Consider the following 17,243-nt stretch of genomic DNA (forward strand, 5'->3'; position numbering starts at 1 on the left):
ACTTATTTGGTGAGCAGCCGTGAAGCTGGATTATATACAGTCAGCTGGTCTTATCGTCATAATAAACCCCTCAGGAATAATGACCGCCAGACCGTACATTATCCCTCATTTAGAGACGTCCCAAATTCTGGGTTGCACCAAGAATTTCTTATGTAAGGCACCATGCAGTTACAGTCTATTTTTGAAAAATAAAAAAGTTCCATTTGAGCGTGTAGTAGGCCCTACCTCCCTTCGCTCCTGCAGCCCGTTGTTTTTAGAGCCCTGTTGATCTCCTCTCCTCCTGCGCGTGGAAACAGAATCTCTCCTCCCACATCATATTCCTTCATTCTCCGTTCACTTTCTTTCTCCGTCTCGCTGACCCCACAGGTCTCCTGCTTTCACCAGAAACTCCCCTCACAACTGACTTTTTACCATTTTTTCGGCTTCATGCCGCAAAGCGTTTACCATTTAAATCAATAATGCCAAATCGGGTCAGCGTTGCGATTTTGCGGTGGAATTGTGTTTTCTTTCTGGCTGCGAGCCACGTCAAGAGCTCTGAACCGGACTACCTCTTTCCAGACACAGAACAAGGTTTGTGTTTTCATGCATAAGAATTAGTTTTGTTCAAGCATATTTGATTTAGGCTACAACTCTTAGGCTGTTTTATCTACAGAAGGAGCTGTAAATTCCTCTGATATGTCAAGTGTTTCACTGAGGCGAGTGGTCAGCACTCAGCAGCTACGAAGTCTATGTTTCTGTTTCTTTCTGGTCTTTCTTCAGTCTTGAACTTTACACAATCTCATTCTATAAAAACACGTTTTTGACCCTTTAATGCACGAATTATTCAATTACAAATGATTTTTAAAATAAACATTCTCAATCTAGTATTTGGGGAAATTTGCCACTTTTATTGCAATAAATTAACGTAGCCGTTTGGTGTTTTTAATTGATTTAATTTAAGAAATTAAAGTATTATCACAGAAATAAATTACAGCCTATTATAAAGTATATAAAAATAGAAAAAAATATTTTAAATTGTAATATTTCACAATATTAGTTTTTTTCTTTATTTTTGATTATATAATAATCATAGTAATAATTTGATCATAGCCTTCTTTCTAAAACATTAAAAAAAGTAAAATTTCCAAACGTTTAACCTTTACTGTATGTATGTATAGCACTTATCCTCTGGTAGCTCCAGAAATGATTGTCTGCTGTAATATGTACATGAACTGAAAAATGTAAAGTATTTAAAGTGAACTGTCTTGTTTTCATTCCTAGACCTCTTTATCAAGCAACACTCTGAGTTTTACATTGATCATCCTGAAAAAGTGGACGGGGATGGGAAATTCATCTCATATGCTTTATCACATCACTTCACTGAAAGGCGACATAAGAGGGACCTGAATACAGCGGCGAGGAGGGTGTATTACAAACTTAACTACAAAGGTCGGGAGTTCACTCTCAATTTAACCACTAATGACAACCTGCTCACCAATGAATATGTGTTGGAGAGATACAACGGGACTTTAATGGAAAAGTGGCCACAAACACCTGGCAAAGGCGCCTGTCACCTTCTTGGCACAGTAATGGATGAGAGCGTGTACGGGACGGCTGCCATCAGCACCTGTGAGGGACTGGTGAGAAATATCTATCTTAATCTGTGTATTGTCAGTTAACTGTCAATTATCATGAAGTTCATTTCTGGGGCCAGTTGCATGCTTAAACTAGTCTTTAAAGTTTGCCATCTCTTAACTTTTTAAAGTCAGTTACATAAAAAGGTAGATCTGACTAATTTGAATTAGAAAAGTAAGACTGATTACCTCCTGACTACTTTCTAATTGGTCAAATGAGTTCTTAAAAAAAAAATTGTTGTTCAGAGAAAAAAATAGCTTTCTTTAAAATGTGCAGAATTAGAACAGAAATATCCATTAAAAAATTAATAAGGTCAATTGAATTGATGTTTACTTTAACAGCTGATGACAATTAGTGGCTGTACACTCGTTATTGCAGTGCATTGTGGGATAGAAAGAGTGCACATGATAACGTCCACTAATGGCCGTCTCCTCAAATAATGCCCTATTTGAGGGTTTAGGGGGCGATTTTGGATTTAGCCACAGCCATAGTGGCTGAGTTTATGCCACTGGTGTAAATTCACATTAAGTAGTGCAGATATTAATCCTAGAAATCTAGATGCACCCTAGTGGCAGAAAATGTATTTTGCAAGTCTAGCAACTCTCTGTTGGCATGTGAGCTGAAAAAAACAAACTCTGGTCAGGCCAATCACATTGTGTTTAGAGTTAGTGGGCGGGCTTAACATAATGATGGCAGAGTTCCGGAGGTTCTGCGTGCTACTTAAAAACAAAGAAAACCCGGCTTTGGCCGCGACTCTGGAAGACTTGGAGTTAAGCTTTTCTTTGAGAAAAGAACAAAGTACTAGCCTGACAAGCCAGACCCACATCAAGATGTTTGGTCTGGAAACTTACCATTGACAGGTCTCAATCCGAGGGGCGGGATAAACGGTTGTCTTTCAAACTCCCTCTGCACAGAATTGGATAGCGCTTCACCAACCAGAGCAACGAAGGTGAAGCAGAGCTAGTTGAAAAATTTAACTTTCAACATCTGAACACATCTTCCCTTTTTAAGGACTTTAATGCAGTTCTTTGTTCTTTTCTCAGAGAAAAGCTTAACTCCAAGTCTTCCAGAGTCACAGTCAAAGCTGATTCGAAAGATTATGTTATTATGTTAAGCCCCGCCCACCGACTCTATACACGATGTGATTGCCATGACCAGAGTTTGGTTTTTACAGCTCAGAAGTGTATTGAGAGTTGCAAGACGACACTCGCGGCAGATTAGATTTGCTGCCGCTAGGGTGCGTCTAGATTTCTAGGCTAACAATGTACGGCGCTTAAGTCATTCCTAAAAAAGGAAGATGTGTTCGGAGTTTCTTCGCCAAAATTTGAATCTATCAATTAGCACCACTTCACCTTATTTGTTGCTCTGGTTGGTTGTAGTGCTATCCTATTGAATGCCAAGGGACTTACGGCCACCAGAACTGAGCCCAATGGTGTGTTCCCAGACCAAACATCTTGATGTGGGTCTGGCTTGTCAGGCTAACAGATATTGTCATCAGCTGTTAAAATTAACATCAATCGACCTTATTACTTTCTTAATGGTAATTCCTGTTCTTATTCTGCACAATTCATTACAGCACATTTTAAAGACAGCAATTTTTTTTCTCTGAACAACTCAATTCATATCACCTTTATTTCTATAGCACTTATACGATAGATATTGTTTCAAATCAGCTTACAATGATAACGGCAAAGTAATGATTTAATGATGCAGACAGAATTCATTATTCAGTTGAAATCCGTTCAGTCCAGATTCAGTTCGGTTCAATAACTGTAAAGTCAGCTATAGAATGAGTTAAATTAATATGACAAAGTGATGTCATTGTCCAGCTTAATTCAGTTATAATGCAATAGTGTCAGTACACGAAAATAGCCCTCCAAATTTTATCTTAAAAATGTAGTTTTTTTAAAAGTTCTTATCCAGCCTTACAGTTTTGTTTTTAATATTCCTTTTCACTCTGAAATCTGCCACGCTGGCAGTAGAATGGGTTGCTAATGCCGTTTCATTTATTTGAAATTAAAGGGTTTGTTCACCCAAAAATGGAAATGATCCCATAATTTACTCACCCTCAAGCCATCCTAGCTGTATATGAGTTTCTCCTTTCCGCCCAAATACAATCAGAATTATTTTAAAATATACCCTGGCTTTTTCACGGCAGTTATTATCATTTACTAAGTTATAAATATGGATATTTTTCTTTAAAAAGGCATTGCTTCGCTTCAGAAGGCTTTTATTAACCCCCTGGAGCCGTATGAATCACTGTTATGATGACAGATGCGCTTTTCTGGGCTACAAAATCTACGGTACCATTCACTCCTATTAAAGCTAGGATATGTTTTAATATAATTCATATTGTTTTTGGCTAAAAGAAGAAAGTCATATACACCGAGGATGGCCTGAGGGTGAGAAAATAATGGGATAATTTTCATTTTTGGGTGAACTAACCCTTTAATCTTTTCTTTCAGAGGTCACTAGTAAACAGTGTTATTTTAGTTTAGTATTTTAGCCTAGTCCCAGACTAAAATGCATGTTTGAGCTGTTTTAACTGCATCTTGCCCTGGCTACTGAAATGTCCTAATCCTTGATTTATCTAAGCCTGTCTATGAAACCGGGCCATATTTTTATTTTATTACTTCAACTTAAACATATAACATATCAATATGTCTAGTTTTTTAAGTTTAAGTTTCATCTTATATTCATGTTTATTTTAATTAACGAAAACCAGTTTTAATAGTTTCTGTTTTAGTTAACAATAACAACACTGCTGGTGAAGAACTCCCGTAAACGTAAACCTGGGGGTCCCAGACTGAACAAATGCCTGTCTGGAGCAGCATCGACTGGCTTGTTAGACGCTTAACTCTTTGGCCCCTGTTTTGTCTGCAAAAATAAGTCGGTGTTTGGCCTTTAGAGTGACTCTATAAAGAAACAGCAGCGTGTGGGCCGGCTGTGTTTATAAGAGTTTTTCTGATAATGACCGTCGGACTGTAAATCATCCCACTTATGACACGAATACTTACCAAATAGATGTACAAATGGACATGTGCTATTGATCTGAGTTTAAATGATTTTACAGTCTAAAGCCCTATTCGGACTGGATTAGTTTAACATGAGGACTTGGGGGTAATGTAATTATTACCAGAGGTTCTCAGTGATTTTAGTCCCGTCCGAATGTGCCATCTCAGTAATCATTACGGACAATGTCAGTAAAGATTACCGAGACTTTTACCTTCTGTAAAAAGGTATGGAAAAATGACCTCGGGTAATACTAATCCCGTTCGAATAGACCTGCTGTAAAAATGTATGGTAAAATTCCGTCATTTCCTGTTTAAAAGTTAAAAAAAGCGCATTTTGCGACCTTGGAGGCGCTTGAAGCATTCGGTTGCGTTGTAGGTGGTGGGACAAATCTGTGGAAAATGTCCAGTATTTTCCGCATATCATTTAAAGCAAAAAGAAGATCAAAAGCACTTATTAGAGGCACAACACATTTTAGCTCTAGGAAAGTGTCTATTACCAACATAATCCAATCAGAATCGTTAGACTGGACCTAACTGTTTATTAAAACACACATATTGGAGACGGAGTTCAGACTGGCGCTCAGGTTGTGTGTTTGCTCACGTTATAACGGTAACGTCATACGCACATGACGTCAAGGAGGTGCGTAAAGCGAGTTACTCCTCCCACTTCTGCTGGTTTTACTGAGATGTCTTATCCCGTGCGAATTGGCCATTAATATTACAGACGTCCTGAGGTAAAATGACTTTACCCCCATGTCCCCATGTTAATCTAATCCCGTCCGAATAGGGCTTAAGAAGGAGATTGTGTGGGACAACAGTCAATTATACTACAACAATATTTCACTGCAGAATTGACTGATCAGAATTAGCTGTTCCACAGACCCGTGTTAAAAGATCCTGTAATTCGAAGTGGAAGTTCATAAAAAGCAGGGAATTTGAGAAGAACTGTAACCAGGTCAGTGTGTCAGCACATAACATGACTCATTCCAGCTTGGCAATTGAACAAGAAGTTGCAAACTGGGAAAAGAGGAGAGGCAGAGTGAATCGAGAGTGAATTGTCGGTGAAAGCACAGGAATGAGTTCTGGACTTGAAAATGAGCTTTGATTTATAAAGTGGATGCATAATTTGCAGAAGTATGCATGCAGTACTTGCACTAAATGCTCTCTCTGTCTGTCAGTCACTGCCTGAGCATGCATGCCCCTCCTGTAAGGTCGCGTTTATGTCAGTCAACACTGCTTCATTCGGTTCTCATGTTATCTTCCCCTAAAAACATTCTCTCTCAGTCTCGGGTGCTATTACACTCGCATTCCATTAACTTTTATGCATTCACTCCTCAGAGACTCAGGTGTTTAATGTATGAATGAGAGAAGTGAAAAAGATAGACCTCACCTGTAAAATTGCTGTTCAGGATGCTGAGACAATGTCAGCTGCTTTTGCTTTTAAAGTGGATGAAGTCAGGATTCTTTGTGACCAAACGAAAATATGATGAGGTGCAAATGATCAGTAGAGAGTGTTTATGCGCTACAGCCATGCAAAACAATAATGCTAATGTTTTGTGCAATGCATTTTCTGGTGGCCAAAACCTACACATGTTCAACATTGCAGAGTTTGTGGAAAGTTTTCTGTACTTTTTAAATGAATAGTTTACCCAAACATACAAATTCTGTCATCATTCTTATTTATTTTTTCTTATTTTTTGTGTAACAAAAAAAATGAATTTTCAGCATCATTAGTCCAGTCTTCTGTGTCACATGATCCTTCAGAATCATATATGATGATTTGCTGCTCAAGAAACATTTCCTATTATTAACTATGTTGAAGACAGCTGTGCTGCTTAATATTTGTGTTGAAACCAGAATAGTTTTTTTTACCTTGATACTTTGATGAACATAAAGATCAAAAGAACAGCATTTGAAATATAAATCTTTTGTAACATTATAAACAGCTTTACTGTCACTGTTGATCCATTTAATTTGTCCTCACTGAATAAAAAAAAAAGTATTACTGCAACAGTGTATCTTGAAAGCATTAGAGAGCCACAGTGTTTATACTTACAGTCGTCTCCCACATTAATGGGACAAAGTATTTTAGTAATGTGGTGTATTTCATTTGCACGATAAACTGAACTTTTAGACTGTTTACTGTTTGGTTTATGGACCTTGTGAAAAACTCATTAGCACTGAACTCTGTTGACTTCATTTTTCTTCAACTTTTATTTCAAACCAGAGCATACAGATATACAAAACTACCCTTCACTGACCTGCTCTGCATTTGTCATTAGATCCATACATTCTTCCTGCACTCCAGAGGATGTATGGCTGGTTTTGAAGTACTATACTATAGTTTGAAGTCATATATATCCTGTTTGAAGTCCTACCAAAACCTGCAGGAACTCTGGAAGCCCAGCAACACACACATGGCTTCTGTATTTAGCAGTTCAGCTTTTTGTTTTCACAATGCCCCCTGACACCAAAGCTCACGTTTCTGCTGAGAGGAGCAGATGAGGAGAGAGAAAGAGAAGCCTATAAAACACAGAGATGGAATTAAATGTCTTAGGTGCATAATATAAACACATATACATAAACAAATACTCATATGATCATACACATTGGTCATGGTATTTAGTCAGTACTAGGGTGCAGTTATAGTATCAAATGGCAATATCATGGTAGCCTACTTTTAATATTCATTATATTGCCAAAAGTTTTGGGACGCCTGTCTTTACATGCACATGAACTTTAATGACATCCCATTCTTAATCCGTAGGGTTTAATATGGAGTTGGCCCACCCTTTACAGCTTCAACTCTTCTGGGAAGGCTTTCCTCAAGGTTTAGGAGTGTGTTTATGGGTATTTTTGACCATTCTTCTAAAAGCACATTTGTGAGGTCAAGCACTGATGTCGGACGAGAAGGCCTGGCTCACAGTCTCCGCTCTAATTCATCCCAAAGCTGGTCTACCGGATTGAGGTCAGGCCAGTCTTTATGGTCCTTGATTTGTGCAAAGTTGGGAGAATTAAATTGTCCAAAATTTCTTGGTATACAGAAGCATTAAGTCTTCCTTTCACTGGAGCTAAGGGGGCATACGCATCCCCTGAAAAACAACACCCACACCATAATCCCCCCTCCACCAAACAAGTACCGTTCTCCTGGCAACAGCCTAACCCAGACAGAGAAGCGTGATTCATCTTACAGAGAACACTTCTCCACTGCTCTAGAGTCCACTGGCAGTGTGTTTTATACCACTGCAACTGATGCTTTGCATTGCGCTTGGTGATGCAAGGCTTGGATGAGCTGCTCGGCCATGGAAACTCATTCCATAAAGCTCTCTATGCACTGTTCTTGAGCTAATCTGAAGGCCACACGAAGTTTGGAGGTCTATAGCTACTGACTGCAGAAAGTTGGCGACTTCTGTGCACTGCACCTCAGCTTGCGCTGACCCCGCTCTGTGTTTTTTACGTGGCCTAACAGTTCGTGGAGTTTCTGTTGTTCCCAATTGCTTCCACTTTGTTATAATACCACTAACAGTTGAGCGTGGAATAATTAGTAGTGAGGAAATTATTCATGAATAGACTTATTGCACAGATGTAGAAGCGTCTGCATCCCTAGGTGTTTGATTTTATACACCTGTGGCCATGAAAGTGATTGGAACACCTGAATTCAATGTTTTGGAGGGGTGTCCCAATACTTTTGCAATATAGAGTATATTAAACTGTATCAATTATTCTGTATCATAATATGATAATACTAGTATTATCATGGTAAATGCCAAAAAAACATGGTATTTCTATGGTACAGGTCCAAAATCTAGGTACTTTTTTGTAGCATGAATGCTTAAAATAATGATTTATTTTGGCTATAGGACTTACTCAGCTGTTGCACTTTCAAGATATTTTTATTTTAAAACTTTGTCCTAGACATTAAGAGAAATAACAATAGACACAAATGAGACACTTGTTGACATATAGAAGAGTATACACTCTAAAAAATGCTGGGTTAAAAACAACCCAAGTTGGGTTGAAAATGGACAAACCCAGAAATTGGGTTGTTTGAACCCAGTGAATGAACCCGTTCAAACAACCCAATTTCTGGGTTTGTCCATTTTCAACCCAACTTGGGTTGTTTTTAACCCAGCATTTTTTAGAGTGTAGCAGCTCAGATTATTTGGTTTTGGGAGTATTTAATGAGAAATGTTTTTGAGTCCATATTAAGATTTCTGTTTTTTGAGGCCATACTTTGGTATCTTGGTAAACCTGAGCACAGTTTGAGATCTCTTCTGAAAATCTAGAAACTCTAGAAAGATTACTGGGTTATTATCTCCGGAGAAAAATCAGAGAAAGAGACAGACAAATATATATTTACTCTACACTTTTGTCTCAGGGAAGCAATTGAGACACTAAACAGATCTCAGGTTTTTTTCTATCATTCGAGGAGATATGTAAGAGTGCTTCTCACGCCATACCTGTTGTGTGAGTGTGTGTTGCAGTGGTTAGTATTGTTTAGGCTTTGTGGATGATCGACATGGCTGAGTCAATATTATGACTGTGTCTCCGGCCCCCTGGAGAATTCATGGTGTATTCCTCTGTCTTTCCACTAATCCTAGTATCTGTTTTGCATTACATGCAGCCCAGTTTCGAAACATTTGGAATGTTTTTTCTGTCACAGTTTATTTAGTTTGTACTGCACACACGCACACACCTGTTTTTGGCCCGTGGGACTGATTCATTCAGAAGGGCGGTGAATGAGTGCATGAGTGCAGTAAAGCTGGGATTTCACTGCAGCTCGAATGGCGAAAAGAGGAAAATGGCACGTTTCAGAGATGTGTTATTTGCCAAATCAAGTTTTCAGAGTCCAAGACATACAGACAAACACAGTTTAAGAACAATGTAAAAAAAAAAGTGAATACGCAACCTGATCTGACCCTTAAAATGTGAGTTTAACAGTTTGTTCAAAAAGTATAAGCAATAGCAATGGTGCTTAAGATTGAACTAATTTATAAAAGTGACAGTAAAGACTATTATAACAAATTCAATAAAAAAAAAAAAATCAAAATTTCAAAGCATCCTGAAAAAATATATTACAGTTTCCACAAAAATATGAACCAGCACAACTGTTTTCAACTGATAATAATAAGAAATGTTTCTTGAGCATTAAATCATAATGCAGAATAATTTTAAAGTATCATGTGACACTGAAGACTGGAATGATGCTGAAAATTCAGCATTGCATCAGAGGAATAAATTACATTTGAACATATATTCAACTAGAAAACAGTTATAATTTGTAGTATTTGACACTGTATTTTTGATCAAATAACTGCAGCCTTGAGCATAATACAATTTTAAAAAAATCTTATCGACCCAATGGTGCAAATGGGATTGCATGGATGTGTGGCATTTAAAGGTCCCATTCTTCGCGTGTTTTCGAATCATTGATTATGTTTACAGTGTGCAATATAACATGAGTTCATGTTTCGTGTGTAAAAAAACACAGGATTTTTCACATAATTTACTTATCTGTATACCGCTGTTTCCTCTGTCCTAAAAACGGCCTGATGATTTCCTTGTGAAGTCCCTCCTTCAGAAATACGTAACGAGTTCTGATTGGGCCACCGCTTCCCGTGTTGTGATTGGACAGCAGCTTAGCGCACTTTGCCCGGAAAGGTCCCGCCTCTTACCATAACGGGGAGATGCAAGCATAGACATAATATACGTAGACTCCCCATAGACTTACTCTGCCTATTGGAGCGGACGTATCAGCGCGGCGCCATCTTGGATGGGTCCCCAATGCGCCGTCTCCCGCATTTATTTCTACTGAGGAAGATGTATTCTCAACAACAATGATCATAACTCCCCGAGTTTTTACCGGATTTTCACCCGGTTTGGTTTGTTACAAACTGCAGAGACTTAGTTATGATACAGGATGCTGTCACACATTGAAAAATTCTGCTTTCATGTAGAAAGACTTTGTATTACGAGTTTTAACTAAGACTTATGGTAGACTATGACATATTGATAAATGTATAAATGAATGAATTTTATATTTTAATAAAGAAACCAGTTTGATTTTTCACTTAGATTTATTTCTCTCTCTCTCTCTCTCTCTCTCTCTCTCTCACACACACACACACACACACACACACACACACACACACACACACACACACACACACACACACACACACACACACACACACACACACACACACACACACACACACACACACACACACAAACACACACACACACACACACACACACACACACACAGCTCTCATATATATTGTACCAGCTCAGAATTATTATTTTTGTAAAGGGTAAACGTTATAATTCCAGGTCATTCCAGCATCTTGCATTACCCTGTCAGGCTTGCAACTGGGTTAAAGCTAAAATCCTTTAAAAAGAACTGTTTTGCACAGCTTCTTGCGTATGCTTGCACTCTGTAACTCCAGGGTAGTTAATTTTGAGATGTGTTGCAGCCTTACTTTGTGAAATAGGCCTACAGACACCACAAATGACACAAGCATGAAATAATAATGATGTATAAATTGTAAAATAACCTAAATTATTGTTCAATCTTACTTGTGAAATGTAATCCCATGCGATCTGGTAGAAATATTGCGTTATTGCAACCGTAAACTGCATAAAATACGGGCATAATTGCTCGCTCTCCTTTGACACAATGCTAGCGTTGAGTGGAGAGACCCAACCAATATGGTGGGCGACTCTGGATCACGCTCCAGCACATCATGGGGCGTCTACGTATATGACGTCTATGGATGCAAGCGCTGAATGCGCGCTCTTCTCCACATGGGAGAGCAACAAGACCACGCCCCCTATTTTGCGTGTTCTTGTGGGCGGAGGGTTAGTCAACAAACGGTTCTAGTGACGTCATTACATCCCTGCACTTCCTGCTGTAGTCCATACCGGCCGTTCGCTGTAGGCTTTGAAAGGGAACTTCTGTTAAATAAAATATCTCGCTTGGCATTGAACAGAGCTTTATAATTTTACAGATATTATTTATGCTCTAACAGCAACATTACACACTAACTAAAGTTTGAAAGATGGAATCGCGAAGAACAGGACCTTTAACGGATGCGATGAATGTGTATAATGAATATGTTTTGTGTTTTAGCATGTGCACATGACACGTTCTGGCACACGAGGTGGGTAATCTTACTAAAGCCCCTGCAGTGTGGAGAAAATGTCAGGACTGGCAAGAACTTGCAGGGGAAATTAACAAACAGTGGGAGTGTGACAGGGAAAATACCTTCACTGCATTCAGCAGAATTCCAACAGATCTAAATAATGAGACCTGACACCTGAAGTGTCATTACAGTACAAACTACTTTAAACGATTTGAACAAACCCTTATCCCTAAGTTTAAAATGTTAATGCGTGACACATCCCTCACTGTTCTACAGTTTGACCTCAAACTGAGTAGCTTGTTGCAGAAAGCTGGGCTGTAAATTTGTTGGGTGTGCCATTTTACAAATTAAAATAACTGGTGGATGGTAAAACAGGTGAAAAATTACCATAGACTTACACTGACAGTGCGAACACATGGGACCTCTAAATCATAGGTACAGGATAGTAGGCTCTTTTGCTTATGAGCAATGTAATCAATCAATCAACTTTATTTATATAGCGCTTTTACAATGATGATTGTTTCAAAACAGCTTCACAGTGTTAAACAGGACAATATTAGCCTGGCAAGCCAGACCCACATCAAGATGTTTGGTCTGGAAACTCACCATTGACAGCTCAATCCGAGGGGCGGGATAAACGGTTGTCTTTCAAACTCCCTCTGCACGCGATAGGATAGCGCTACAACCAACCAGAGCAACGAAGGTGAAGCAGAGCTCGTTGACAAATTAAACTTTCACCGTGTACGGTCGGCTAAACTCCGAACACATCTTCCCTTCTTAAGAATCACTTCAGTGCCGTTCTTTGTTATTTTCTCAGAGAAAAGCTTAACTCCAAGTCTTCCAGAGTCGCGGTCAAAGCTGATTCGAAAGACCGCCCGTCGCCAGTTTCTGTGTTTACTAGAAGCACGCACACGGGCAACTCGGCCGTCATTATGTTAAGCCCCACGCAGCGACCCTATACACGATGTGATTGGCCCGAACAGAGTTTGGCGTTTACAGCTCAGAAGGGTATTGAGAGTTGCTAGACGACACTCGCGGCAAATTAGATTTCCTGCCGTTAGGGTGCTTCTAGATTTCTAGGCTAGGAAAATATTGCAACAAAATTTAATTTGGCTAGTTTGATATGGATAGTTTACAGAATTAAATATGACCTAATTAGTACATTTAATTTGTATATTTAGTTGAGTAACTTGGATCATAATTTTAGTGTCCCCAACTGAGCAAAACTCCATCAGGGCATGATGGAGAAAAATAAACCTTGGGAGAAACCAGACTCAGTCGGGGTGCCAGTTCTCCTATGGCCTATTATTAAACAGTGTATAATTATTATTCTGCTAACCCTGCAAGTCATAAATCATATTTTGAATATTCAAAATTTTGGGTATCACGCAAGAGACGGGTTTAATGTACAGACTCAAGGTGGCAATTTTGGAAAGAGGCTCAAAACACAAGGCTGTTCAACTCTTTGGGGTTGGTAAGATTTGTAAAAGTTTTTTGAAAAAGACACCCACTTAAAGCCCGTTCACACGAGGAAAAATTATTATAAATATAATGATTATAATATAACGTGTCCAGACCAGTGGTCTGATATAGTTTTCTTTATTCTAAACGTGTTGCAGTTTTGTCGTCTGCCGCTATAAATGCTCAAGCTCTTTAAAGCAGGATGGATTCTGATTGGCTGGCCATGTATTTATCACTCATCACCTGGAAATATAAAAAATATATAATTTCTCTCTGCTGTTATAGTTGTGATGTGGACTCTGCTATTCTTTTTTTAAATTTATAACGATTTTTAGAATAGTCATCGGTGTGAACGGGCCTTTATGCTCATGACGGCTGCATTTATTTTACCAAAAAAACAGTAAAAACCATAATATTGTGAAATTTTATTACAATAGCCAACTCAAATGTGAAAACGATTCTTCATGCTCCCTCCCAACCATTCTTTCACAATCTGAGCTGATGAATCTTGGCATTGTCGTCCTGGAATATGGCCATGATGTGTCTTCTTCCTACATGATTGCTTAAGAAATGAAAAACTACACACTCTATCAATAAGGGTTAGAGGAACTGCTGCCAAACAGATAACATGCTAGAAACATAATTATCACTGAAATAATGATCCAGTTATAGACTCTTAATTTGCCTATTTAAATCCAAACAGTAACTTTTTGTTGCCCGGGAAGTGTTTACATTATATATAATATTTAAAATATAATTTATTCCTGTGATGCAAAGCTGCTTTTTTTGCATCAGTGTCACATGACCCTTCAGAAATCCTTCAAATAGGCTGAAATGCAAATATTTACCCTAATCCCCTAAAATACCCTGAAATGCAACATGATAAATGTATTTTCTGCCACTTTTGATTAATTTAACACATCCTTGGTGAATAAAAGTATTAATTTCTTTAAAAAAAATTTTTTTACTATTTAAACGCTAGCATAAATGACATCTGTTATGGTTTATGACTAACTGTCTTCTTTTTTCTTATAGAGAGGGCTGTTAAATTTACCGGATGGGCCGTTATTGATCGAGCCGGTCCGTGGCCACAGCCCAAATGTCAGTCATCCGAGACACCCGCATGTGATCTACCGGAGTGTAACCTGGAGCGGCCTCAGGCGGCGACGCAGCACAGATGCGCACAGCATTCACTACAGTCCCTGTGGGGTTAAAGGTCAGATTAACAAGAAATGCTTTTGATTATGTAGGATGCATAATCTTAATATGGTATTCAAAGGATATTTGAACCAACAACAAAAAAAAACTTTTCCTGATTTCACAGACAGGGTTTAGGTCTAGTCCCAGACTAAAGTGCATGTTTGAACTATTTTAACTGAAAACAACTTGCACTGATATATCTTAAAATACATCAGTGGCCTTGTTTTGTCTGCACACCAGTAATGTTTTTTTTCTAAGGCACGTTTATAAAAGCTACACTATGTAATTTTTCTGTCTGCTAGAGGGCGCCTATTCAAAACAAATGTGTAGTTTAGTGATGCCAAGTTTGAGTTCAGAATCTTGGGACATGTGGTCTTCACCTCACAGCCGGTGGAAATTAAGACTCGGGCAGAAATCATGTTCATGGATGCGGTTATTAACGTTACTGTAGTGTGAAGCAGAGCAGGACCGAGTGTTGAGGAGCTGAGCAAGGCCACTGGAGCGACTGTTGCACAAACACATGCCCCACAAGCAACTGGACTTTTATTATGAAGGGCGCAACTTCCACTTTTCCGGTCATGAGTATGAGGTAACGCAGCTCTGTGTATTATATTAGATTCATTTAAGTGTGTTTAAAATGAGGTTATGACGTTACTCTGTGCGTTCGCTCAGCGGCTGCTGTAACACTGTTCACATTGCTAAGAGTAAAGTGCTTCTGCAGAATAAAACCGAGGGTAACTCAGATATGACGCAATTGACAGGCGACTCACTCAGATGTCCCGGCTCATTGGTTAAGCCGGGTGCACACTGTGCGATTTTGGCCACGATTTGGCCGTCTGAGACAAATTTAGCAAATCCTAAAAGATTCCTCTGATCCTAGGCTAAAATCTGACGTCTTTGGCCGTTAGTTTGACATGTTCACCGGCAGCCGATTAATGAGCGCTGCGATCAAATTTTACCTCAGACGAAATTCTGGCAGTGTCAGAAGATTTGGCACACAATCCTGCAGTGTGACTTCTCCTACGACGACAGTCAAATTTCTCTGTTTTTTTAAGACAATCTATGACCAAAACGAGAGCTAGAGATTTTTCTTTGTAGCCAGCATTTCAGTCCCGCGTGTAATGCCGCTCACTGTCACCGAACGCGTCATTCATTGATGATATAAAACTCCGGACGAGTTTTCTTGTGCGCGTCCGTTTTTAGCGCGCCTTCACTATCGTGCAGTCTGACATTAATGAAAACTGAGATCTTACAGAGTGACATGGCTTACACCGGGGATCATGTTCGTACAGTCTGACAAGGGATATTCACAAAGGATTTTGAAAAATCGCACAGTGTGCAGGACCCATTAATCTCACAATTTACAAATAGTTGGAAACATTTGGGGTATTGTAAGAACTCAACTGAACAAAATATATAACACTGGCCTGGTGGTTTTTGGATATTTACTGCAAAAATACTACATAGTGCGCCTTTAATCCAAGCCTTGTCTGTGAAATAGGGCCTACATTTTTTTAATCATTGTAAACTGTGGTGCATGAGCAGAATTTGTGTGTGTTTGTGCAGATGGTTCCAAGTATTCCCAACAGGTGGAGCAGGAGAGAGAGCGCTGGGAGCAGGAACAGCAGGGTGGGGATCGTAAGGACGATCCAAATCGAGAATGGAGTCAAGAGAGGGAACGACCTCGGAGGATCTCCCCTCGCTCCATCAGCAAAGAGCGCTGGGTGGAGACCATGGTGGTGGGCGACTCCAAACTCGTGGACTACCACGGAAGTGGAAACGCTGAGTCCTACATCTTCACCATCATGAACATGGTAAGTGATTCAGTTTGAACTAAGACTTTCATCATATAGAAAAGAGCAGTTTGATGAAATGTTACTTCAATTGCACCTCTGACTAAATATTTCGTATAACTTTCTTGTAGGTGGCTGGAATTTTTCACGATGCCAGCATCGGTAATGCAATCCATATTGTATTGGTCCGGCTCATTCTGCTACATGGAGAAGAAGTACATATTCATTTATTTTGATATTTATACACTGTAAAAAATAAAAACGGAAAATGTACTGGTAATTTTCTGCCAGTACATTATCCAGTGATTTTACGCAAATTTCCGTTAACCCTTGAAACATAAACTAATACAATGTGTAATTCAAAATACAGGAAAAACACTTGTAAAAAAACAATACGGAAAATTCCTTCATATTTATACATTACATTGTGCCCTATTTATGGACTTTTTTTACAGTGTAGATTTATTTGGCCAAACTCCTGGATAGTGCTGGTCCAACTGATGAGGCTGGTTAAACATGGACATCAATGCTTAAGAAGTCTGAACATATGCACAAAATAACGTGCTTTTTTAACAGGGTAAATAGACACCAGAGAAATAAAACTAGTTTGGACATTTGTGTGTTTTCAGAAAGGGCTAAAGATCATTCACCACGCTGATACGACTCTCAGCAGCTTCTGTACCTGGCAGAAAAACCTCAATCCTCAAAGTGACACTCACCCTGCACACCATGATGTCGCTATACTCATCACACGGTAAAAACAATGTTCATATCTTTTATATTATTTAGATATTTTTTATTTATTATCTTTTAAATTTTTATATATATTTTATATCCTTATGGCAGTAATTTCAACCGTTTTTACAGTTGAATGGTACCTCAAATATAAAGTTTAAATTATAATAAATAGTATAATAAATAGGCAATAAAATAATACATAGTAAAGACAATAAAAACATCAGTTGTGTTTTTATATATATATATATATATAAAGCTTGCATTTGTGTGTTTTTTTT

The 17,243-nt window shown here is 38.7% G+C and overlaps 1 protein-coding gene across 2 annotated transcripts in view; it reads left to right on the forward strand.

Moving 5' to 3' along the window:
- Positions 1-235: 235 nt before the first annotated feature.
- Positions 236-17,243, forward strand: part of adamts12 (ADAM metallopeptidase with thrombospondin type 1 motif, 12) — a 45,912-nt gene continuing 28,904 nt past the window's right edge. The window contains exons 1-6 of one of the 2 annotated variants that reach the window (XM_067439571.1): positions 236-570; positions 1,261-1,619; positions 14,270-14,450; positions 16,001-16,248; positions 16,359-16,442; positions 16,857-16,981. In XM_067439571.1, coding sequence (XP_067295672.1) covers positions 459-570; positions 1,261-1,619; positions 14,270-14,450; positions 16,001-16,248; positions 16,359-16,442; positions 16,857-16,981 — 1,109 coding nt within the window. In that variant the 5' untranslated portion in view covers positions 236-458. The remainder of the gene's footprint in view (positions 571-1,260; positions 1,620-14,269; positions 14,451-16,000; positions 16,249-16,358; positions 16,443-16,856; positions 16,982-17,243) is intronic. The other variant, XM_067439572.1, reaches the window with a different exon arrangement.

This window comes from Pseudorasbora parva, chromosome 3, assembly GCF_024679245.1.
Source record: "Pseudorasbora parva isolate DD20220531a chromosome 3, ASM2467924v1, whole genome shotgun sequence".
In the NCBI taxonomy this organism is placed as follows: Eukaryota; Metazoa; Chordata; class Actinopteri; order Cypriniformes; family Gobionidae; genus Pseudorasbora; species Pseudorasbora parva.